The sequence below is a fragment of the Xylocopa sonorina genome, chromosome 17 (assembly GCF_050948175.1).
Source record: "Xylocopa sonorina isolate GNS202 chromosome 17, iyXylSono1_principal, whole genome shotgun sequence".
Classification (NCBI taxonomy): domain Eukaryota; kingdom Metazoa; phylum Arthropoda; class Insecta; order Hymenoptera; family Apidae; genus Xylocopa; species Xylocopa sonorina.
Genome location: NC_135209.1, coordinates 705,593 through 730,472, shown reverse-complemented (window position 1 = coordinate 730,472; position 24,880 = coordinate 705,593). Strand labels below are relative to the sequence as shown.

At 40.5% G+C, this 24,880-nt stretch overlaps 1 protein-coding gene and 2 pseudogenes across 1 annotated transcript; all 3 read right to left on the bottom strand.

The window, feature by feature from the left end:
* Positions 1–11,429: 11,429 nt before the first annotated feature.
* Positions 11,430–11,826, bottom strand: LOC143431364 (uncharacterized; annotated as a pseudogene).
* A 174-nt stretch (positions 11,827–12,000) lies between these two features.
* Positions 12,001–13,353, bottom strand: LOC143431363 (uncharacterized). Its single transcript, XM_076908035.1, has 6 exons — positions 13,208–13,353; positions 12,996–13,131; positions 12,768–12,860; positions 12,655–12,692; positions 12,460–12,580; positions 12,001–12,204 (listed from the first exon to the last, which is right to left on the bottom strand). Exons 1-6 carry the CDS (start codon positions 13,351–13,353, stop codon positions 12,001–12,003), a joined length of 738 nt encoding a protein of 245 aa, XP_076764150.1.
* A 7,067-nt stretch (positions 13,354–20,420) lies between these two features.
* LOC143431408 (5.8S ribosomal RNA) lies at positions 20,421–20,575 on the bottom strand (annotated as a pseudogene).
* Positions 20,576–24,880: the final 4,305 nt, after the last annotated feature.

Sequence of the window (24,880 nt, the reverse complement as noted above, 5' to 3'; positions counted from 1 at the left end):
GGGCGAAAAGTTAGCTTGAGAAGTAAGAGAATTTTTCGTGGATAAAAATATATGAAATCAAGAATTTTTTATATGTAATACAGAACGAATGGCAAAATTGATTTGTATTATCGACAAGCAATGAGTTTCCACATTTTACATGCAATGTGCTATGAAGAGACAACTTTTTCAACAGAAGCGTGACACTACAATTCAATCGTGTTTATATAACAAATAAATTGGACGCAAAGGAAGATATTGATGAGAATTCGATTCCCTTAGCCTTAAACGATGACCCAAAAACCAGAAAGAGATGTTCTATTGGAATATTATAGCATGCCGGATAGCAAAGCTTCCGTGGATGTTTTCTCGGGGCTTATTTTGAATTTGTGAATCCTTATCGATTAAACTGCCGTTCTGACGGCTATGACGAACTTTCGATGACCAGGTGTCGCGACAATTTTTCAACTGAATTTTGGAAACTACCGAACGTTACACTCTACTTCATCGACATTAAAAGATTATTTATCGATCGATAGTGAACTAACGGTTCACCGTTGAAGTTTTAAAAGACCTTGCAATTTTGCTTGAAAAATATCTTTCGAAACCATGTGAAAATGTCTTCTAAGATATCGCAGCAAAAACGGTATTCAAACGACTGTTCGAACACCTTGGATCGGACCAAAAAATGAAGCAAATTTCTTCAGGATTCACGCAAAAGCGTGGTCAAGTCGCGATATCAATTTGTTCTACATAAAATACCGCGTGGATTACCGTGTTTGGAGCTGAAAGGGGTGGATGCGGTTCACCGCAGCTCGTATGGTCTGCGCAGACCTTCAAAGTCGATTCCTCGGATAATCGTCGACAGGTAACGCGTTCGCTTCTCAATCGACCGCAAGCGTGACCGTAACTTGTCGGAGCAGGAACGGAAAGGGAAAACAGCTTGTTCCGAACGCACTGTAAAACATATGCATATGTATTTAACGGCAGTCGAGTTCCGTAGCGTGAGAAAGGATTGCAATCTTATGCGGTCTAAATGGTGGGTTTCGGGTGTTGTTCGTTTCAAACGCAGGGAAACATTAATGACCGACCTGTTATCGTTTGCGAGGGACCCTTCTAACGGTCTCTGCGCCGAGAGCCATCAACGAGTCACCCTCTCGTCGAGAATTGTCGTCGATTAAGTATCGATAACTTACTGATAATTGGCCGTGGATAATTTGTTATCTATTGGAAAATTATTACTGTTGCTCAAGCGATCGTTTCGCGGTTTTATAGCACCATTGCCACGTTCTTACTTACATAGAGGTTGGCTAAGATTGTAGTGTTTTCCACGGGGATAAAGACGGTTTAACCGTAAACGCCGCGAATAACCAAGAGCAAGTTACACAAGTAATACCAAAAGGAGAAAACACTCGATGATAAAGCAGATGTATACCTAACACGCGGATAACTTGAAACCGGGCCAAAAGTTGTCCTGCGTCACAACAGTCTCGCTCCAAATCGGTGGACCGCTATAATGTATGTACCGCTTGCCACCTTCCAGCATCACCTCCAACGCCCGACGAGGCCTTACATACATACAACTGCATCCAAGTACACTGGACGAGCACCTCTGCAAACCGTCAACGCGCTCGTCAGCCAAGCCTAAACAACCAGGTACAGATCGTCCAGAAGTAGTCGGACTCTTTGTCTATGCTACAACGCGTACAGTCAACCGGTCCTAGGAAAACATCACGCAAGCCCAGTTGCTCTCCACCACGTCACTCCATAGCCATAGTCGTATTTCGAGTGTATCTACTCTTAACCCATTTCTTAGCATAGACACACTGCAGACATGATACATACACTTACTTGCACATACATGCACTTTCGGGAAACTGTAAGTGTCGATATCCTTTTAGTGGCGAGTGTTGGAGGGCCGCCACACGATGGTATAAATAAATCTCACTTAATCAGGAAAGCGAGCAGGTTGCGTTTTACTTATTAATAATTCATTATGCAAAACGTTAGAAACATCAACTTCTTATTTTGCAGAAAGAAAAATCTTTTTATCTTGCAAAGAAATATATCACATATCGTGCAAGTAACGAGGTTTCTTCCAATTGGTCAATGAAACAGAAATAAGATTACCTCATCTGATTTTAAAAGAGTAAAACGTTTTTCCGTTATCACTTCCAATAACAATGAAAACATCACGTAACGAAGAATGTTAACGAAACGAATACGACAGAGTGCTATAGAATAATTATTCCCTTTTCCACGTACCAGTTTAGATTGCTAGTGAGTTGAGTGCTAATGTCTCGTTTTTAAAAATATAAGACAGCAATCATATTGTCAGTTACCGTGTACAAACAAGTATTGACGATCGTCGATATAATTTACATATTTTTCTATGTGCATTAGTATATCATGGAAATAAATAAGGCTGAATTAGTATACTATCCGAACTATAAAATATGTAGTTAAGTGTAAGACGAGGCAGCTTAGGGGTTTTTAAAAGTGAATAGGAGGGTTATTGTTTTTTTCTTTTTTTTTTACGGAAGATGCAAGCCTCTATGTAAGGTGTCCAAAACTAGACGAGCAACGCTGAAGAGATGATACTTGAGGAGATGTTAAACACTCAACTTTCACTTCTTTACGAAAACGACACACCCAGGGGTCTTAAAACAATTTTCTGGGCCCCCTTTTCCTGTTTATCCCACCCCCATTTTAAGTAATACATTTCATTTTCACTATCGTCGACCAATTGTACCCAAGAGTCTGGCAATTGTACACAGATTTCATCTTTAGTGCGGATTGCCAGCACTTTGGGACCCACTACTTAACCCACAATTAAATGCCTAAAAATAGCCTTTCTAGGGTCATAAATACAAGGGGCCCATTGACCATTGGCAAGGTCATATATCATACATATATTGCGATATATGCAGATCATGCCTTACATTTTCCATCTCCCCAGATACCATGCACCCCGTGTGCGGACAACTTTGGACGCACGCAATAGATCTGGAGTTTTCATTGACCAATTAGGTGAAGAAGCTGTCCCCTCCGAATTTTGATTTCTTTTATTTCTGATAAGCAGTCGTCGGTCGGTTACCGGGCAGAGCCGTATATCTTCTGCTGTCCAGCATCACCTGACCGTTGTCAGGTCGTTCTGAACCATATTAGCTGTAATAAATCACTTTTGACACAAAATTAGCAAACGAATGATGAAATTTAATATCTCCTTTGTATATGGTATCGATTATAGTAATCGCAATTTTTGCACAACAAAATCTGTTTTTAATTCTTTAAGTACACCATACGGGGTAGACTAAGACATCATTCGCACACGTATCCTGCCAACTTGCTATATCAGGCGTCTGAAATGTAAAAAGAAAGAATGGCGCGAATGTAATCGGGTTTTGTTCTCGACCATTTTACGCGCTACGAGATTGCACGTATCGTAATCCAAGAAGACCTCTCGTTGATTTTTAATTCCTATATGGCCTTTATATTTCCTATATGACGCTCCTAAGAGTTTTGAATTTGAGATTGAAAGGAAAACTTGACTATATCGAATTTTCCGAATCAATTATTTCTTTAACGTCATTGTCGCCGTCGCCATCGTCACTTGATGACAACTATTTCTTAGAAATAAATTATAATTTTATTTTATAATTGTAAACTAAATATTGAAGAAACAGGTAAAAGACGTAAGTTTCTGTGACGATTTGAATAAAAATCTCGAAAAGCGGTGAACTACAATAGGTTTCGTTAAAATAGGAAACAAAGTTCCACGGGACGTAAATAATTCAATAGAAATTCAATGGTTAAACAGAATGAGGAAGAACGTGTTCAAATACTACCTTAATAGAATTAGCTATTACCATTACTACATCGGGGGGAAAGTGGACACTTTAATAAGAGTCGTCTACATTAGAATAATTAAAATTAATTTTTTCTTGATGAAGACGAATTGATAGTATTAGGTACAGTCTGACTTTTAAGAAATATTTCAAATTAAAAATGATAAACGATCATGTTTAAAGGGTTTTGATTATGAATTTTCGAAGGCCTTGTATATTACACGTTTGCAAAGCAATGATCCTTAGAAAATTTAATTCCTTAAGAAAATTTAAATTTAAGACATGTGCACGTAGCCAACCGAGAACCGTGCGCACACTGGGACCGGACCGAAATCTTGATCTTTGGGAAATTCTGAAAACATTACCAAGGGGCTTGGATCTTTTGGGACGACAAAGACCCATCGAGACTAAATAGTCAAAAGACTATCAACGATCGAGTTGAGAGCAGTCTTGTGAAAAGTAAAGAACGATCGAACATTACCACCAGTCGCTGGCTTGAATACTTCTACACGGTCGGAAAGTCCCAAGCAATTAGAACAAGCTGTCCATAATTTAACTTGGCGGACAGCGTCCAGAGCAACCGCGTTCGATCTGGGAGTAAGTTTCCGCGAGAATTATAGAAATATAACTGTAGGATATTTATTAATTAAGGAAAATTGCAACATTTTATAAATCGTTGGATAGTTCTTTACAACTGAGAAAGGTATCCTTTACAAAAGAAGGATGATGAACAACTAACTGGTCGTTTCAAGATATTCACGCGAAAAACTCATTCATTCAGCACATTCGCTCCCGCTCGCAACTATTAATAAAAATAATTTCATTATCCTTAGTAACTAATGCAGTTTTTACCGCGATGCTCGGAGGGAACGCGAAGGTAAGAAATGGAGGTTACGATTACTTTGTTTATCGATCAATGCAAAATGGCTTGCGTCGTTTCAAATACTATTGCCGGTGCGTCAAAAATTAATACCATCCCTCAGAAGAATATTGGAATAAGAAACAGAATTGGCATCACGCATTTTTTACGGTGATTTTCATTTTTATACTCGGAATAGAGACTAGGAACCTAAAAAACTGAAAAAAATTCTAGAGTTTCAATGCCGCGTTAAATATTTTTTACACATAGTGAAGATATTTGATTATTTTCATACAAATAATGGTCACTACTGTGGTAGTCTTTCCTCTTTATAATCCATGTTTTAAGTTCAGGAGCCTCTAAAATTACGATCATCGAAATGCCGATAAAGGTCACGCGATGCACAGCGATTCAGCTACTTTTAAGTAGATTCTACTTAAAAAACTTTTATCGCTTAGCAAAAAATTAGCAAAAAATTTATAAAGCAAAGGGAGGTCTATCGGAGTCTGCTAATTTTTTATTATTAAATTTAGCCACATTTGGCAAACAGCTTCGACATAGCAGGAATAATATCGAAAAAGCCATTAGTTTCGAGGTTGAAGATTTTCTCGTTTACTTTGAATCTTTTTTATCGTTGCCGTATTGATCATTGTCGAGGCGTTCTCTTAGTGGGTAACCGATAGTTTCGGATGGCTACTTTATTAGAATTTCGTTAACTAATTAGCTCCACCAGCCACTTCTCTCACCAGATTTCGTAAAATAGCAGTTAACGAATTCGCTTGTATTCTAGCTTGACCTATCTTTCGTTGAAAATCTTCACCAACATACGACGAGTAAGTTCTAAGACCTACAAAAAACTCGTCGAACAATCTTATATTTGCAGATACCCTCACCTCCTGATCCGTTAACGAAAATATACTATTATACAATATATACGAGTCGTTGACGATCATTCTTGTTAAAAGTTCATTCCTCCGCCAAACCACTCCGCCATTTAACCAAACGTTGGGAAGTGACGAAAGTTTCGTAAACAAAAAAAAAACTTATTATAATTTTACATAGAATAGAGATATGATAGAATAACAGGGTAGATTTTGAAAATATACAAAGTATAGAATATTTTTCAGGTATCCCAAGAACTAATTTTCCGAGTGAAATGTAAAAATTCAGTCAAACAAACGATTTCTATTGGATTAAATGAAATGAAGCGAAATAATACAAGATAAAAAGCGCGGGAAGGTACAGAAAGAGAAAGGAAAATACGGGTGAAAGTCTAGCAGAAATCTATTGGAGGTGTCCATGTGAATGAGATTTACGACACGGTGCATGCTATTGAGACAAAGTGAAAGAGCTAAGAACTAAGTGTGTGTAAAGTCCTGTACCATCTAAGTTTGGCATCCAGATGGTAAAAAAAACTGAAGAGCTTTCTCAAAAAGAGCAGTTACCTCGACCATGGCTCAAATCTCGTGATGAAATATGGGGTGAGCCTTAAAATCAATGGTTTCGGGAACCGAAATGTATACCTTTTTAATGTGTCGTAACTTTGCGAATGAAACGTTTTCTTCTTTTAGAAATATTATAATCCCTTTTTTTTTTAATTCTTTTTTTGTTAAATTTTAATCAATTTTCGGGTTCGATTTTATGTACATTCTATCGCGTTCTCATGTACACTTTGATTGCTTCGATTGCTTTGATTTTTCTTATCAGTTTCTCCCATATGCGGCAACAGTCTCGAAGCGGTGTTTGAACAAAACAGAGAAATCAGTTCTATGTATACGCTGAAGGTGCATCGCGTCAAATTGGAATGATATGTTCGACAATTTCTGTTTTTTGGAACGGTATCGTTTGCCAAATTCTTTTCTTTCTAACTTAAAGCAAGTAATACGAAGTTATACATATTTATCACTCGTAGGATAATGCTAAAAAAAAAATTGCATCTACCGAACGCGTCTATCGGAACCTTCAACAGCCGACGCACTTCCGTTTTCTGCGCGCTATGCCTCTCGAAATTCTTTCTTCCGGATAGATCTACGATACGGACAGAAGTATAAAAAAGGCGGAAGAAAAGTCGATATGTCCGCGTGGTGGGTCGCGATTCTGCACAAAATTCTGGTATTTCTTGTTATTGCTCTCTTCCGTCGGATATGCAAGGTCCCAATCCGACGGGAGCGTTGCTAGAGCACAACCACCAGATCTTTACATATCCATCGTTCGCCTCCTCCGTTCGGGTACAGAAAATGTGGAAGCGATGACCGGTAATGCCGCACTTATTTGCCTGTTTAATTAAACGCACCTGTCTCATGACGAATACTATCTTTTGTCCTCCACCGCCTAGTGTTATCCTTCCTACCCTATTGTGCCTCCATCTTATAAACGTTCAATCCTCTCAAATCCTCCGCCCGTACTGGATTTATATCCCTTCCTGTCAGTCGTAGTATTCATTATTCCTTAAAAGCATTAACCATCAAATTCTCTCTCTCTCTCTCTCTCTCTCTCTCTCTCTCTCTTTCTCCCTCTTGTTCATTTCATACTTTTACTCACTTTTTACTACATTCAAAACATTATCATTTGAACTTTGTTTCTCACGGACTACAACGTTTGATTGAGACAGGTTCAACTTGACCCGTTGGTAGTAAATCGTTGGCGTAATAATGGCTAGGTGAACGCTTGCGTTTAACTAAATAAAATCAATTTATTCGCGTTTTATGACTGTGTTTTGTCATTTTTAATACATTTCGTTACATATTATTCAATGTAAAATTGTTCACATTTTCCTTCCGATAATAGCGATAAGAAATCAAAAGGGAACTTAATACATAAAATGATAGGGCGAGTTACATAAAACTGCGACTTAAAAATTCAATAGTGTAATGAAACACACGTCTGAAGAGAAATTTGTTTAAACGAGAGGGAAAAAATATTACGATCCATGAATCATCTTTTACTTTCCGAGTTTCAAAGGTCACCTACCACGCGGTTTCTAAAACAGAATCCCGTATTTTTTGTACACGTCATGTGTATTAAATGCTGGATAAGTATTTGTCCTTTTCTACTATTTTATCGCAGATTTATCATCATTTATTATCACTACTTTATCAGATTTATCGCAGATCGTCCAATGTCTAAATTGCAAAGATTCGAGCGTAAAAATTTACCTTTGAATCTGATACATCTACGTCTTTGTAGGGCTAATTATTTCTCCACTAGTATTGGAATTGCAACCCTTCATTTTTGACCAAATTTTTTGCCTTTATCCGAAGAAATACTTGAATCCATAAGGAAGATTCAGCGCATATATGTATTTATAATGCAAATGAGTTAATTGTAAAAGCAATCATTGCGTCGAATACAACGACTCATCAACAAACTGTTGATATCATTGTTCTTACGCGATCTGTTCGTGTTCCGCCGAACTGTTTTTCACACCCGGCCGGAGAATAATACAGGAAACCGCTTGCTTGGCTTACAGTCAGTGAGGGTCGAGTCGCCACGAAACAATCTGGAAACCTGTGAACTTGTCAGGCTTATGTGATGAAGAGAGTTTTCCAAGAGACAAAGAAAAATCATTACACGAACCATTCCCAGTCAAGCAAGACAGTTTGTCCCAAGACGAAACAAATATAATCCGAAATTATTTAATTGTTAAATACACGTTCTCTTAAATAATTAAAATATTTCAAGTCATATATCAATAAAAGTTATAATGTCAGAAAGCATGATGGTTTGTACAATTCTGTAATTTCATTTTTTAATACAGAGATAGAAGAACGTTAAAAAGGAAAAAAGCGAGCAAGCGTTTTGTTTCATGAAGAGGGTAATTAAGTAACTGGGTCAAACGCGATAGGAAACGCGTCGTTAACAAGCAGCGAATCGATAAGAAGAATTACTTTCTATCAAACTGGATAGATAATCGATGTATTTTCGATGAAAATAAAGGAAACGAATCAGTTCGAGATAGAAAAACGTAGCGACTTGGATAAAAAGCGGAGCAGAATTAAAGTGATAATAACAAGACACGGTTATTTCATCAATGAAATTTGATTTGAATAATCATCTTTGAAACTTGATCTGCAGCGTTAGTCAAAGACTGCTCTTTTCTCGTGCATTCCCAAGGCACGAGAAAAGTGTCTCCGAACTTTCCCAAAAAACTCAAGTGGGCCTCGAGACAGAATTTCTATAGGATTGCGACGTCAGCGAGTCGGGGTCCGTTGCAATCATCTCGCCACGAAGTTTCCCAGACCCTTTTCACCTAAAGCATTTGCATTCGAAAGTCACTCTCGTTTCCTATCTTAACGAACAATCAATTAATCATTTAACATATTCGAGTTAGTTTTCGTTGGAAACCAAGTACAAAAATTAATCTCTTATCCTCCAGTGAGAGACAGAGAGAGAGAGAGAAAGAGAGGCGCATGAAATTGTATAATTAATATTTCAAAAAGTTCAATATATACAGAGGAAGTGTGTCTGTAGATAAGTGTGAGATGTGTCTGTAAATAAATGAGTGGATGCATTCGATAAAAAAATGTACAATCATATAATGGAAATAAATAAAAACGTCAGTTGAAAGCATAAACGCATGCCATTACTTGATCGAATATCCATAGTTTCATAAAACTGCGTCACGAATAGCATTTTATCAAGTTATAATATATAGAGATAATATATTGAATTCAAACATATATTTCCATATCTCTTTGCCATTTTAAGCAAACAAACAAGAAATACAGTATACGTTGGAGAAGAATGAAAAAGAAAAAAATGATATTTAGAATCGCAGTGGAAAATTGATGGACGTAATAATTATTGCGCTTCGCAAATGATATTGTACACTATTTCAAGCATTAGTTAAAACCGCGAGTATGTATCCGAATGTTATAGATAAGGGGTTTGTTCGAAGAAAATGCATGAGCACTAATGGCGTCGGATGATTACACTGAATTTAAAAAACAGTACTTAAATAGCAGTTAAACCGGGTTTAACTTGGGTTGATCAAGCTAACGCCGGTAGTTTAACGTATTATAGTTTAATGTTATTGGCTTGAGCAAGAGACACTCCTTGGCAAAATGCGGACAGCTCATCTCGATCACATTACCGACGTAGGTCTTCGAAATTCAGATGTAATATGTTAATTGACGTTTAGGCAGTCCTCGGAATAGTACCTAGTGGCTGCTCCTACGGACTATTATGGAACGCTACTTCTTTCATTTCGTTCGGAGCTGCTCACAAATCCTGGTTATAAATTATTTAACCCTATCTGCGGTATCAAGCATATGTTTACCATTGAAACTTTACTTTCGCAACGTTGTTCCACGTATTTTTAATCGCGAAAGCAATTTGTAAACGGAAGAATGAAAATGCAACGAAAGCATAAGCAATATATAAGGTCGTGGTATGTTTTAATCAATTGGGGACGATATTGATACGGAGAGAATTCCTATCTGCGATTGAATAATTTACTTTTTCATCAAAAATAAAGTTCATAAAATTGCGCAATTATTAGTGGTAAACGATTACACTGCGATTTAAGTGTGTCCGCGATATACATTATAAAAAAGGATAGGCCACATCGAATGTACGCTTCCATGCTGCAGATGGATGGATCTTGAAAGATTCAGTTTTAAAAATTGATAAGTTTCAGTCAACAGCAGTTACTATACTTCACAGAGCACACCGTCATTAGCGTAGGTTACTTTGCCGGGATTCATGGTAACAAAAGATGCAGTTATCAAATTTTATTCTCGAGAATATTGGAGAACAATAATCATGCATCGTGGAGGTCTTATGTTCCAATAAATTGACGTTTTCGATAAAATGTTGCAATTAATAAATAAATTGCACTGTTATTTTTCGGTAATTAGAATAATCCACTTGACACTGAAGCTACTACTACTACTTTGTCGCGGGGGGCTGATTATTTTTCATTGCAATTAAAATCGTTTGGTATTCGACTCGACTGGATCTGACGGCAACTATAATATTTTTCAATGATTTAACCATATCGATAATTCACTTAGGCTGGCAGAGGTTGGAAAGGAATTTATTTTCTATAATACTCTTCATTTCCACTCACTGGAAGTGACCTTTTCCTTGCACTCTCTCTGGAGAACTGAACTAAAGTTAAAACACGAGGCGGAGTTACATACTTCCAGCAGTGGATGTAATGTTTTCATGCCATTAAGTATTTGCAATGCATGCAATGGTCATGTTTTTGTTTGAGTGGCAGTGCAGTGGATGAGGCTCGCTCGAGCACATTATTTATTATTCCGCCATTTTCATTTTTCGGTGCCGTGGGTCACGAAGACCACACGCGAGCACATTTACCATTTCGTTATTTTCATTTTTCGGTGCCGCGGGTCACCAAGGCCACACGCGAGCACTTTATTTTTGTATGTAAATATGCAACTCCTCGTCTCGAAATCGAGAGAGAATTGAACTATTCGTCCTCTGGCTCGAGCTCTTGAAAGAGCTCCGCTTTCTCGCTTCGATCGGCTGCCATGCCAACACAGTGAGACGCGGAACGGAAGGCTTAGTACCTCTACACGTAATCCGACTTTCTCCAGGCATTATGCGATCGAAGGAAGTGTTTTTTGTATTTGCTACTATTTGGTCGATAAACGACTTTTTCTTTTATGATGATTCTTCCTCCATGCTCATCAATATATCATTCTTCCTTGTTACGTCTTTTCGTTAATGATCCTTCCGCAGGTTCACTTATGTAAACCTTGTTACGACTCTTACTTCCTCTAAATAATCAAGTTTGGTCATCTTCCCAATAACATCGGTAATGCTAAGACATTGGCCGCGTACCAGTCCGAAGACTTCACTAAATAATTGAATCGATAGTAGCGCTGGGTGATGTGTACAAAGGACAGGGACGTAATCAACGCGAATTTATGACTCGTGCTTACGGAATTCCTCGTTCATGGGGAATAATTGCAAGCCGCAATCCCTAGCACGAAGGAGGTTTAATGGGTTACTCTTCAGTGTAACGCGTATGCGGCCCAGAACACCTAAGGGCATCACAGACCTATTATTGCTCAATCTCGTGCGGCTAAAAGCCGCCTGTCCCTCTAAGAAGATTTGTTTGTACGTTGATAGTAAAAACCCACCGACTGAAGCCGTGGGCCTTCGAGATACCATAAGTTACGTCTATTTAACAGGCTAGAGTTTCGTTCGTTATCGGAATTAATGAAACAAATCGCTCCATCAACTTAGAACGGACATGCATCACCACCCACCGAATCAAGAAAGAGCTCTCAATCTGTCAATCCTTCCGGTGTCTGGGCTTGGTGAGGTTTTCCGTGTGGAGCCATATTAAGTCGTAAGCTTCACTCCTGATGGTGCCCTTCCGTTAATTCCTTTAAGTTTCAGCTTTGCAACCATATTTCCCGCAAAACCCAAAAACTTCGGTTTCCCGGAAGCTGCCTGCAGAGTCATCGGAGAAACATCGGCAGATCTCTGGTTAGCATCATTTATGGTTAGAACTAGAACGGTATCTGATCGCCTTCGAACTTCTAACTTTCGTTCTTGAGTAATGAAAACATTTTTGGCAAATGCTTTCGCTTTAGTCCGTCTTGTGACGATCCAAGAATTTCACCTCTAACGCCGCAATACGAATGCCCCCATCTGTCCCTATTAATCATTACCAGGGGGTTCCGGAAACCAACAAAATAGAACCGAGGTCCTATTCCATTCTTCCATACACATACTATTCAGACGAAAATAGCCTGCTTTAAGCACTCTAATCTATTCAAAGTAAACGTACCGGCCTACCTCGACACTCAGTGAAGAGCACTGCGATGGGATGTCTGTTGGATCGCCCTCGAAGGAGCTAAGCCCATCAGTAGGATGTATCACATAATGCCAGTTAAGCATCGCGAGCGGTGAACCGACACTGTGATACACAGATTCAACTACGAGCTTTTTAACCGCAAAAACTTTAATTTACGCTATTGGAATTGGAATTACCGCGGCTGTTGATACCAGACTTTCTCTCCAATTGATCCCTGCTAAAGGATTTAAAGTGTACTCATTCCGATTACGGGGCCTCCTATGAGTCCCGTATCGTTATTTTTCCCCACTATCTCCGCGTACCGGGAGTGAGTAATGTGCGCGGCTGCTGCGTTCCTTGCATGTGGTAACTGTTTTTCAGGCTCCTTCTCCGGAATCGAACCCTGATTCCCCGTTACCCGTTATAACCATGGTAGATGCGAAACCTACCATCGACAGTTGACAAGGTAGACATTTGAAAGATTCGTCGCCGGTGCTAAATGACCGTGCGATCAACTGTGTGGGTTATTCAGAGTCACCAAAGCAAACAATGGACGCACGGACGAACCGCACGCCACCGATTGGTTTTGATCTAATAAAAGCATTCCTCCCATCTCTGGTCGGAGTTCTGATTTGCATGTTTCAGCTCTAGAATTACCACAGTTATCCAAGTAACTTCGTGTACAATCTAAGAAACCGTCACCTTAGTTATCGTCGACCTTACCGTTGTTCACCTTAGTTCGGTATGTACTGAGACATGCATGGCTTAATCTTTGAGACAAGCATATGACTACTGGCAGGATCAACCAGGGAACCGTACCATTCGTTACTCCTTTTTACTTTTTCATCATCATCATCATCATCATCATCATCATCATTCATAGTAGTTTCCAACATGTTTTCAGTTGTCGCTTCTCTTCAAGTCACCGATTGTTATGAGCATACCGTTTCGTTATTTATGAACATCGTTCACATAATTTCGTTATTGGCAGTGCAGTGGTTGCGGCTGGCGGTTCTCTTTTGGATTTCGCTCGAGCACATTATTTATTTCGGTGCAATATCCTACGTTGAACACATAACTTCAACAATTCGCTGAGGTATTGCAACCTCCCTCTCGAATTTCATGGTTCCCATTTGTGGTTTTCAATGCAAAGACCTTCCAACTGAACCGTGTCGAGTAAGCGCGTATACACTCCACATTGAAATGCACATCATCTACTTCACGGAGATCTCTTGTGATATCATCGACAAGCATCGACGAGCAAGCGCGTTTACAATTTTCACGCTGATTTTCGAGAGATATACACCTTTAATCGTCTATAGCACGAACATCTCTTGCGAAAACATGCTGGGCATCGATGATGGGTAAGCGCGGACAATTGTGTCACACTGATGTATATTTTATATCTTGCCTATCACAGGCGAGCTGGCGCGTATCAAGCGCGCGCTGGGCAATCGACACGGGACACCTTTTCTAAGTTTGTATAGAGCCTACTCTGTCTGTTACAACATATTTTTCCAAAAAACCATTTGTCTATATATAAAAATTATCAACAAATTGTAAAAATCTTCCGAACGTGTAGTTTAATTTGATTAAATAATGCGACGGTAAGTATAATCAATAGGTTTTATTAAGGTTTTTAAAAAAAAATTTATAGGTCAGCGGTTTAATTAACAAGAACATAGCGAAACAATCTATATCCCTACCTCTCGATGGGAATATTAACTCCCGGTCGGAACTTTTTCAAGGTATCGCGTACGTACGATTTTCAACTCTCGGCTGGAATTTTTTGTAAAGTATCGAGTATATACGATTTTCAAATCCCGATCCGAATATTTTCAAGACACCGGGGAGTGTTGATTTCGTCTTCTCGGTCCGAGATATGTATTTTGCAGTCAATCTCGGGCGCAATTCTTTACTAGCCAAACCTAAACCCGTACCGTTGCGTACTTGACTATGAGTGATGTGACTTGGACACCGTGCATATACTATACGGTGTAGGTTTGGCTATAAAAGAACGCGGCCGCCGGCCGGCGGCTCGCTATGTTTGAATATATGCAAATCTTTTTTTTAATCATGTCTATTCTATTCATGCCGCCGACCGTCTATTTGCAAAGTACCAGCGGCGTATTGCTTTGCGGCGAGTCATAAAAAAAGCCGCCGACGCTCGATGTTTAATATTATATTATTAAACGCCAAGTGTTAGCGGCTTGTCCGTTTTTTTCCTTCTCTCGCTTTGCTTTTCTTTCTTTTACTTTTAACTTTGTAACTCTCTTCGCTTCGCGCGTACGTCGCGCAACGTTCATTGCGGTAGTATGTACGGGAACGGCCTTAACCGTAAACAGGCCAATTTCGAAAAAATAGTGTTAAGCAACTTTCCTGATACTCTATACGCGAGAACATAGTTACAACTTCCGGTGTCATGCGGCGTGCTTATTAACAAAAAGCTAAAGCTAAATATATTCTTTGTCACGTGGACAAAATGAACCGCCACACTGCTATTATAAGACCATTCAAGTCTGATCGTGCAATCTCCCTTGGTTAAGACAAGTTCAGCGTTAGTAAGCATAACATTGGCAGTGAAACATTGTACTATATCATGTAAATCCTCGGCCGTTACACAAAAAAATTCGAACGGCACTGTAGACTCACATTTTCTACACAACGACAGACCTTGGTTGGTATCACGCACGAATTTTGGATATGACAGTGGCAACACGTTGCCATATCTATCGGAGTTACAGATTGATCTCGAATAATGCAGCCGCTGAATGAAACTAAGGCCTCCTTAATTTATTCCTTTCAAAAATCAATTGTCTACTTCTTATGGCTTCGCCCTAGTCATTGTAAATTTCTCGCTTATGACTAAATTGTCTGTCTTAGGTTTACACCAATTTAGCAACTAATTAACGAATTTGGCTACGATACTGTTGCCGATAGACCCACCTAAGCGACTAGCCATTCCATATATACAATCCCTGGCATAATGCTAGACGAAGCTAACAAAATTCGTAAGGTTATTCCAAAAATCTGTGATCGCGTGCACAACCGCAGCATTTTTAGCCCAAAATAGGCAGCCGGACAAGCCGATAATGAAGGTGGGCACGCCTAATGCTAGGGTAAATAGGTCCATTGAGTGACGTTCATGGCCATCACTTCGGCTTAAACTCACTATGCCCTCAGAGATTATAGCAAGTACAGTAGGGACACCTGCATAGGCCTCGAAGGCATCATCGAAACACTGTTTTGTGATCTCGCCCCTGCGAGTGCAATTGCCTATCCATGCAATCGCGATAGATAGTAAAGAGCTGGGGCTAGCAAGAACGGAGCCTACGCAGAGCACGTTCAAAGCAAAATAATCAAAACTTTCGAAATAATTCTCCACGTCAGCAGTTGTACGGTCTGGCTGCCTAGCATTTTTGCAGGACACTTCAGACTGATATTTGGCTGCACGCAATTCGCTTCGAATGACCAGCAAGACCACTGCTACTATCACATTTAGCACCCCTGTGGTCAGGTCGAAATGACACTCATCATTGGAATTTCAACAGAGTGTTGGGTCACTAATAAGCATCTTTGCTCCCTTGATCCAGGCCTTAAACCCTTCTTTGCGCCTCACGGCTGCTTCGATAGCGCTTTCTACAAACGTTTTAGCTATTGCTGTCGCCTCCAAATCAAGTCCATACATGTCCGTCAAGTGCTTACAATGACTAGCGACACATGTCTTTCTAAATGGAAACACTGAAGATACATGCCTACTAATATTTCGGATAGCGAGATGATAAACAGAACCCAATATTATGATAGTCACACCCAGTACAACAACACTATCGCCAATCAACCCAACAGAGCTGGGTTTAATGTGTAGCGATAACTTGAGCCATTATCTCCACCCAATAGTGCGGTGTTAGGCTGCATCTCCTCCAGAAAATCAATAACCACACTACAACCCGGGACGGTTTGTCAATGACGAAGACAATTCTTCTAAGTTGAAGGTCGTACCTCCATGGATTGCAATGTATTCCCTTCTGCCTCTACACATCCTCGAAGCATAAGTTAATAATTTGTCACAATCATTCCGAGTTGACAAAAAGATTATACACCCTTTTTTAATTATCGCTATAGCTATCTTGCATTCCTTTGAGAAGCCTTCTAGCTTAACGCTGATTACCCCAGGTATGACAAACCAGTCATCATTGGCGGCGTTACCCAAAACAACAGGCTCGATCTTAGATTCTCCTTAATCTCATATCTAGTTCCCTTGGCCAAGCGTTGAGACCTATTTCTTGTCAGTACTATCGCTGTCAAATACACACATTTATAAGGTGGATTTCGTTTTGTGAATTGCAAATCGCCTGCTATCACAGTCGGATCAAATCGACAATGTAATTCGGCTTATAATATGAAATCCGCATTGTTTTCTATCTGTTGTGTCTTGCACAATGCAGCTCCATATAACAATATAACTAATTTCTTCCTCCCATAGTCCACCGTATCTGATGAATCTTCATGTCGCTGATCAACTACATATCCTAAAGTGTATGTGAGATGGCACCATGACTAGACAGATCTAGTAAGTCACAAATTCTAATGTACGCGGCCTTAACCGCTGCCACTGTGGGTTGCAGCAAGTATACAACGGAACGAGGTTTAGTCATTTTCATTAGATTGACCGTAAAAAATTGACCCGTAGGGGCCTCTAACAAATAATGCATGTTGCCTTCCTTTAGGTCATTTCCTAACTGATCAGTAACTGCCGTCTTGAAGAAATTTTCAGAGACTACATCAATTGATATATCGGGTACTAAAGTAGTGAGGGCTGCAGGTTCGTCGGCTGTTATGATGTGGCGACTACTAAGGATCCTCCTTGATTCGATATTCCCTAGGCCGTAAATAGAAACAATTTCCCCTTTGGAGTTACATTTCAGGCACCCGCTCATTCCTGCTACTCCTTTCCATGCACTAGCTTTGATGAAGTTGTATGTAGGATCTACAATAGCCAGTCGCAACTCATAAAATAATGCTCTTTTCTTATTGCCAAATGGAACCTGTGCAGATTCTACTAGAAGATATTGTCCAACCTTGAGGGGCACGCTACCAGAGAATTTCTCCCTTCTGTGTCCTTGACATTTTAAATGTTTTGTTCCCATATACAACCAGGACTTCATCTGGAGAACTATGGAATAATTGATTCCAAGTGTAGGTCATACCAGCGCGGGTTAGCGTGATATCATTACCATAAATCACATGATAAGAAGACACTACCGTTTCAATATCCCCAAAACAATACCCAGCGTCGAGCGCAGATATAATTTCACCCAACCAGTAATCTCCTTGCTGTACTTCACATATTTCTTCGAGACTAGCTATTTCACAGGCAACTCGTTCTCTATCAAAAGGTAATTCATACACCTCAACCGATTGCACAGATCGCTAAGATGCTAATAACCTAAGGGTAATATCTGCTTAAGAGAGTCATAGTTACTCCCACCGTTTACCTGTGCGTTTTTTAATTTTTTCACGTTGACATTCAGAGCACTGGGCAGAAATCACATTGCGTCAACACTCTTGGGGGCCACCGCAATGCTTTGTTTTAATTAGACAGTCGGATTCCCCTAGTCTGTGCCAGTTCTGAGCTGAGCGTTGAATGGCGGCCGAAAAGGACGACAGTTACGGCGAACCGCCGCTGAAGCCTCGCAGCAAAAAAGAACCGTGGGAGACCAAGGCACGGGATCAATCTCGGATTTCGGATTTCGCATGCAGGAAGCAGCGGCCCGTTCAGCTCGTCCAGGCCCGGCACGCCAGCCAAATCCACGTCCTGGCCAAGCCCGACACGCCCCTCTCTTCAAAGCCAATCCTTATTTCGAAGTTACGGATTCAATTTGTCGACTTCCTTTACCTACATTAATCTATCGACTAGAAGCTCTTCGCCTTGGAGATCTGCGCGAATATGGGTACGAACCGGCGCGACACCTCCACGTGGCCCTGGTCCTGAGTATTCAAGATCCGAGGAAAAGATGTGGACACTGCTGCAACTGCGGTGCTCTTCGCGTTCCAAACCCTATCTCCTTGAGGTTTCCAGGGAACTTGGACGCTTATACTATTCGTCAGAGCTTTATGAAGGATCGACGCTCGCGTGCCTTCTCACTTGCCACTGACGGCGGAGTTTAGGCGCAACGCTTCAGCGCCATCCATTTTCAGAGCTAGTTGCTTCGGCTGCATTTGTTTCACCCCACTGCGCCAGTTCTGCTTACCAAAATTGGCCCACACATTCTGATCCGAGATCTCGTGGCTTCATAGTTCAAGCTCGTTTGAGATTGTTTCGGCCCCAAGGCCTCTAATCATTCGCTTTACCAGATGGGATTCACCACAGATATGTTCAAGTATGACACTTTGAGTGCCAGCTATCCCGTGGGAAACTTCGAAGGGAACCAGCTATTAGGTGGTTCGATTAGTCTTTCGGCACGAATGAATGTTGTGCGTCTACTATATATATATATGCACGCACGCACGCACGCACAAGATGACGAGAGAGCATCGGTGAACGGGGACGGCAGACGACGAAAAGAACTTTCGTCTATCTCTGACACAGCGATCCTTTAATTTACCGCTCGAGAAACCGGCAGGAAGAACTACACACCCCTCCGTTATTCTCGTAGAAGCGTTTTATTCACCGTGCCAATATCTTTTGTGTGTCATTATTCTTTTTATATACGATTCGTAAAAAATACAAAAAAAAAAAAAAAATGCGTGACTCTCGTTAGACGACCAAGCTACCGGCATTTCTTTAACATCCGTCCGCAGAGATCGAAACGGAGCAGTTCCTTTTTCCTCAATTTTATTACCCTGATCCTTTACAACGAAGAACAGGCCGAGTTGGAGCGCCCGCACGAATCTCTTTGCTGCGTGAGTGGGAAATAAAAGGGAACGCACGCGTAGAATAATATACGATGTAACCCTAGCAAGCTGCTTCTGGGTACTGGAAGACGGGCTTTTGGTCGCGAGGTCCCGTCTCGATAACGAAGCAGCAGTAGTACTTTGCTGTGCCGAGGCGGCACCTCGTCGAAGAAAAGCTCGATCTTCGCCAAAAGTAGATGATTCGTGTAGTACTGATTCTAGTACTGATTCGAGTTTCGTTTCGGGAGTTCTTCGAAGCGCGGATACGTGTTACTGCCCAGGAACGTTACAACGTCATTGATCACTATTAACTAAATGTGTTGTTCCGATCGACACAAACAGATCGCACCGACGCATGATATATTCATGTCTCCACGAACGTGGTTGGGGTCAGATTCGGGCATCTCAAGATCATCAGTCTTCGAAGGGAAAACGTGCGTCACGCGTGTGTTTGTCTATGATCCCCGACAAATCGACGGCATACGGAAAATGAAAATTCGAGATCGACTTCGGGCGTAATGACGACCTATGTTCGAGTGACGGTCCGTGCGAGAGAACGGGTTATTCTGATCGAAAAACCCTGGGGCTATACGAGGAGAAATTCGAAGGATCGGATTTGAATCATTGTCCCTCGTGTTACGACGATGGCGCTCCCTCTTGTATATTTCTTCTCTCGATCGAGATTGTCTCTCGATCTTGTGATGGCATAAAAAGAAATTCATTTTAAACAGCATCGAACGCTAAATGACGACTCACCACGTCACGAAGAACTCACGCGAGTCCGTGATCGACACACCGTCGAGTTCTGTGAACACATTTACGCACGCCGCACGCGCACACACGTTGCCAATTGCAGATTGCTTCGACAGGGCCACAAATGACTCGGATGAACGTCCAACGATCGCTCGTACGTCGCATATCGCCCCTTTTCCTCCTTTTCGGTGCCACCCGAACTCAAAAACGTTCGGAATTTAATTCGAGAATGAACGACGGCGAGCAGGTTCGAGCACCGGAGGAAAAAAAGATTCGACGGAACGCAACGCAAGCAGTATTTTGGTTACGTGAACGACCCTCAGCTAAGCGCGGTCCAAGAATAGTATCCGTGGACCGCAATGTGCGTCTGAAATGTTGATGTTCATGCGTCCTGCACTTCACACGTTGACGCGCAATTAGCTGCGTTCTTCAGCGATCCACGAGCCAAGTGATCCACCTTTTTATCTTTATTGAGCTTTAAGTCTCTTGGTACTAACTTCGAACAAGTCGATACACAACCGTTTCCGATGAAAGAGACGTGGGCGTCGCTGAACCGTGGCAGCTTTCATCGCTCAACGGAGTTTTAGGCGGCACGACATATCGTTCCTATGGATGAAACATACGTCGATAGTTGGCGCGTAAGATTTCTCAAAGTTACCAAGTACACGTGTCCAGGTATGAAAAAAATCTTTCAGAAATTCGTTAGGACTCCTCCGCGTACCAGCAGCCTTAAGGCGGCCTTCTCGACGACGCGAAGCGAGCATAAAGGATTGAAGCTCGTAACGGCAGGATTACAGACATTAGAGCTGAATTACTTTTGTCACGTAGACACTGGGAGCACCATGCTGTTGTATGGATCTGTTGAAATTACATACTGTGTTCTGCAGAAGCCGATATGCACAATTGCGTTACATACAACTTTACAACTTACTTACTTTGAAACGTGGAAATGAGAAGCATCATACCGCTACGCAGAACATTAGAATTCAATGGTTTTTACGTATAAACAATTAGAAGCGCTATCTTGTAGCATGGATCTGTACAAATTACATACTTTGGTGTCTCGAGGCTAATAAGGATTATTGCGTTGCATAGAACACTAGAACTTGCTTGAATTGAAGTGTCAGTCTGAGAACCACCATATATATAGTGTTGCATAGAACATTAGAACTCAATTACTTTGACAGGTAGACACTTAGAAGCGCCATCAATTACTACAGATGGAACTATAGTAGTTATACACACTAAAATGTAGAATCAGATAATCACAATTAAGGTATAGATTGTTTCAATTTACTTACTTTGTAAGGTTGAACTGAGAAGCACCATGGCGTAGCATGGACGTAGATGCCTAGGTGCGCCATACCTTCACCTGGATCTGTAGTAATTATATATCTTGCAATATAGAAGCTGATAAGCACTATTGCGTTGATTAGAAATTATCTACTTACTTACTTTGAAATGTTAAACTGAAAAGCACCATCGCTTTGCATAGAACATTAGATTTCAATTACTCTGACATGTAGATACATAGAAGTGCCATCCCATTGAATGGATCTCTAGAAATTACATTTTCTGTAGTGTTAAAGCAAATAAGTATTATTGCATTGCATAGAATTTTCCAACTTACATACTTTGACTGTTGAACTCAGAAATATCATCGCTTTGCATAGAACATTAGTGTAGAAGGAGATAAGAAATATTGCTTACCATAGAACTTTAGGACTCACTTACTTTGTAACATAGAACAGAAAAGTGCCAACACGTTGTATAAAACATTTGAAGTCAATTACTTTAACATGTAGACACTTATAAGCGCCATTGTGTTACATGGACCTGTAGTAATTACATACTTTGTAGTGTACATGCTAGTAAGCACTATTGTGTTGTTTAGAACTTTACAACTTACTTACTTTGAAACGTAGAACAGAGAAGCGTCATCACAATGCATGGAACATTAGAATCCAATTGCATTGACACATACACACTTAGAATCTCCATCTTGTTGCATGGATTTATATATATTACAAACTGTGAAATGCAGAAGTAGATAAACACATGTATGGTGTGTAGAAAATTTCAACTACGTGTAAGTTGTAGAGTTTCACATGACGTAATAGTGCTTATCAGCTTCTACACAATAAAGTATGCAATTTTGACAGTTCCATGCAATAGGGTGGCGTTTGCCCGTGTCTACGTATCAAACTAATTTTGTTCCAATGTTCTATGCAACACGTTGGCGTTTCTCAATTCTACCTTTAAAAGTAAGTAAATCGTAAGTTTCTATCCACTGCAATTTTGCTTATCAGCCTCTACATTACAAAGTATGTAATTTCTATAGATCCGTGTAACTGTATGGCGCTTCCAAGTGTGGCGCTTATCAGCTTCTACACAACACAGTACATAATTTCTACAGATCCATGCAACAGGAAGGCGCTTCTGGTGTATACGGGCGAAAGTAATTGAGTTCTAATGTTCTATGTAATGCAATGGCATTTCTCAGTTCAACGTTTCATAGTAAGTTGTACATTTCTAAACAAAGCAAATACGCTTATCTGTTTATACATTTCAAAGTATGTAATTTCTACAGATCCGTGTAAATGTATGGCACTTCCAGTGTCTACGTGCCAAAGTTCTATTATTCTATCAAACGCGATGGCGCTTCTCAGTTCAATTACTTTGACATGTAGACACTGGAAGCACCATCCTGTTGTATGAATCTGTAGACATTCAAAACAGTTATGCAATATTATGTCGCAAAGAAATGTAAAACTTACTTACTTTGAAGCGTAGAGCTGAGAAGTGATATCGCATTGCATAGAACATTAGAACTCAACTACTTTTGTACTGTGAAGTTGAGAAGCACCATTGTGCTGCAAAAAACATTAGTGGTCAATTACTTTGTCACGTGGACACTTGAAGCGCATTCCTGTCGCATCGATCTGTAGAAATTACACACTGCGTTGTGTAGAAGCTGATGATCATAATTACGTCGCATAGAGCTTTACAACTTACTTACGTTGAAACGTAGAACTTATATTCGCCATTGCGCTGCATAGAACAATAGTACTCAATAGCATTAACACGTACGCATGGATCTGTGGAAATTACTGTTGTGTACATTCTTTGTAATGTAGATGCTAATAAACACAATTGCGCTGTATAGAACTTTATAGCTTACTTACCGTTACGTCTTCATCTAGTTTAACTTCATTGGTTCGCTGGATCGTAGATGGGCTCTATAAGTAGTTTATAGTAGTTAGTTTCGTAGTTAAAAATTCTTTATTTACGTTATTAGCGCTCCTCCTCGTGCAAGCCTGACGAGCTTGCGGATTTCTGAATAGTCTGGTAGTTACTCGATGCTCACTTGCTTGATTGCTTACTTTTAACTGCTTTACGGCGTACTGTTTACTGCTAACTATGGAGCGACCGTTCGAGACTCTCCGGCTGGTTATTGTCTGCCTTACACCAGAACGGTGATCGGACGTGGTTCCTCATACAGATATACCCAGACGGATCTACCCATCTACCAACCAGTTACATCCACCACACTGAAACGGGCGATGGAAAAATCCAGATGTGCCGCGGCGTTTTTCCCGCGGGTGAGTCCTTCAGCTACTCCGTCGGGGAGGACGAATCCCAACCGCCGGAGTACCCACGGGGAACCTCGGGGAGGCGAACTCACTACGTGTACGCGAACACGCTCACTCTGACCCTTTTTGAATTAGGATGGATCATTTTGGCGAAATTTATTGATGATCCAGACTGCCAGCCTCAGTCTTATTCAATTTTACTCTATGAATGTGGCTCGGACTAGCTTGGGCAAATTAATAATGCACCAAACCCCCGAGTCGCAGTATTATTCAATAACTCCAGAGCCCCGTTAGCCGCCGGGCAAGCCCGACGCCCAGGTTCCACCACGAGAAGGTGGGGATGGGTACTTCCTGGACACCCAGGTTCTGGAATCCACTCTCCGGCTGGTTACAGAAAAACATTCTGGTGGGTTTTGTGCAAGAACGCGAACATCAACAACGTCTAATGGTTCGATTTTACAAATAGCCACTGACGGCCACCTTGACGGTGTATTGAACACTTACTATGATTCGTTGAATTGAGAAGTGCCATAGCATTGCATAGATTTTTAGAACTCAATTAGTTTGACACAGAAGCCCCGTACGGTTGCATTGAACTGTAGATATCGCATTCTTTGAAATAAAGAAGCAGATAAGCATTATTCCGTTGCATAGAATATTAAAACTTACTTAATTTGAAAACGCGTTGCATATACAATCTCTAAAGTGTAAAATCAGATAAACATGAATACGTTTTATAAAACACTAAAACAAACTTCGAGATGTTGAACGCAAAAGTGCCACCGTGTTGCATAGAAAATTAGAATACAATTACATTGACACGTAGAGACTTTGAAGCGTCATCGCGTTGCATGAAACTGCAGAAAGGTTGAATATGTCATCGCGTTACATATAACATTAGAACATAATTACTTTGCCGCGTAAACACATTGAAGCGACATCTCGTTGCAAGCAATTGTAGAATTTACATTCTTTTGAAGTGTAGAAACGGATAAGCATAATGCGTTGCATAGAACCTTACAACTTACTTTGGGCTGTAGAACTGAGAAGCGATATCGCGTTGCATGCACCTTTGGAAGTCAAATACTTTGACAAGCTGACATTTGGAAGCGCTATACAGTTACATGTATCTGTAGAAATTATATACATTGTAATGTAGAAACTAGTAAGCATAACTACA

Bases quoted from the DNA above. Each gene is read 5' to 3' on its own strand.
- LOC143431363 (XM_076908035.1), bottom strand. From the start codon at position 13,353: ATGTTGGAAACTACTATGAATGATGATGATGATGATGATGATGATGAT. The intron at 12,861-12,995 runs GTGACTCTGAAT...ACGGGGAATCAG, and splicing joins TGCGTCCATTGTTTGCTTTG to GGTTCGATTCCGGAGAAGGA. The intron at 12,581-12,654 runs GTAATTCCAATT...TGTGTATCACAG, and splicing joins GTCTGGTATCAACAGCCGCG to TGTCGGTTCACCGCTCGCGA.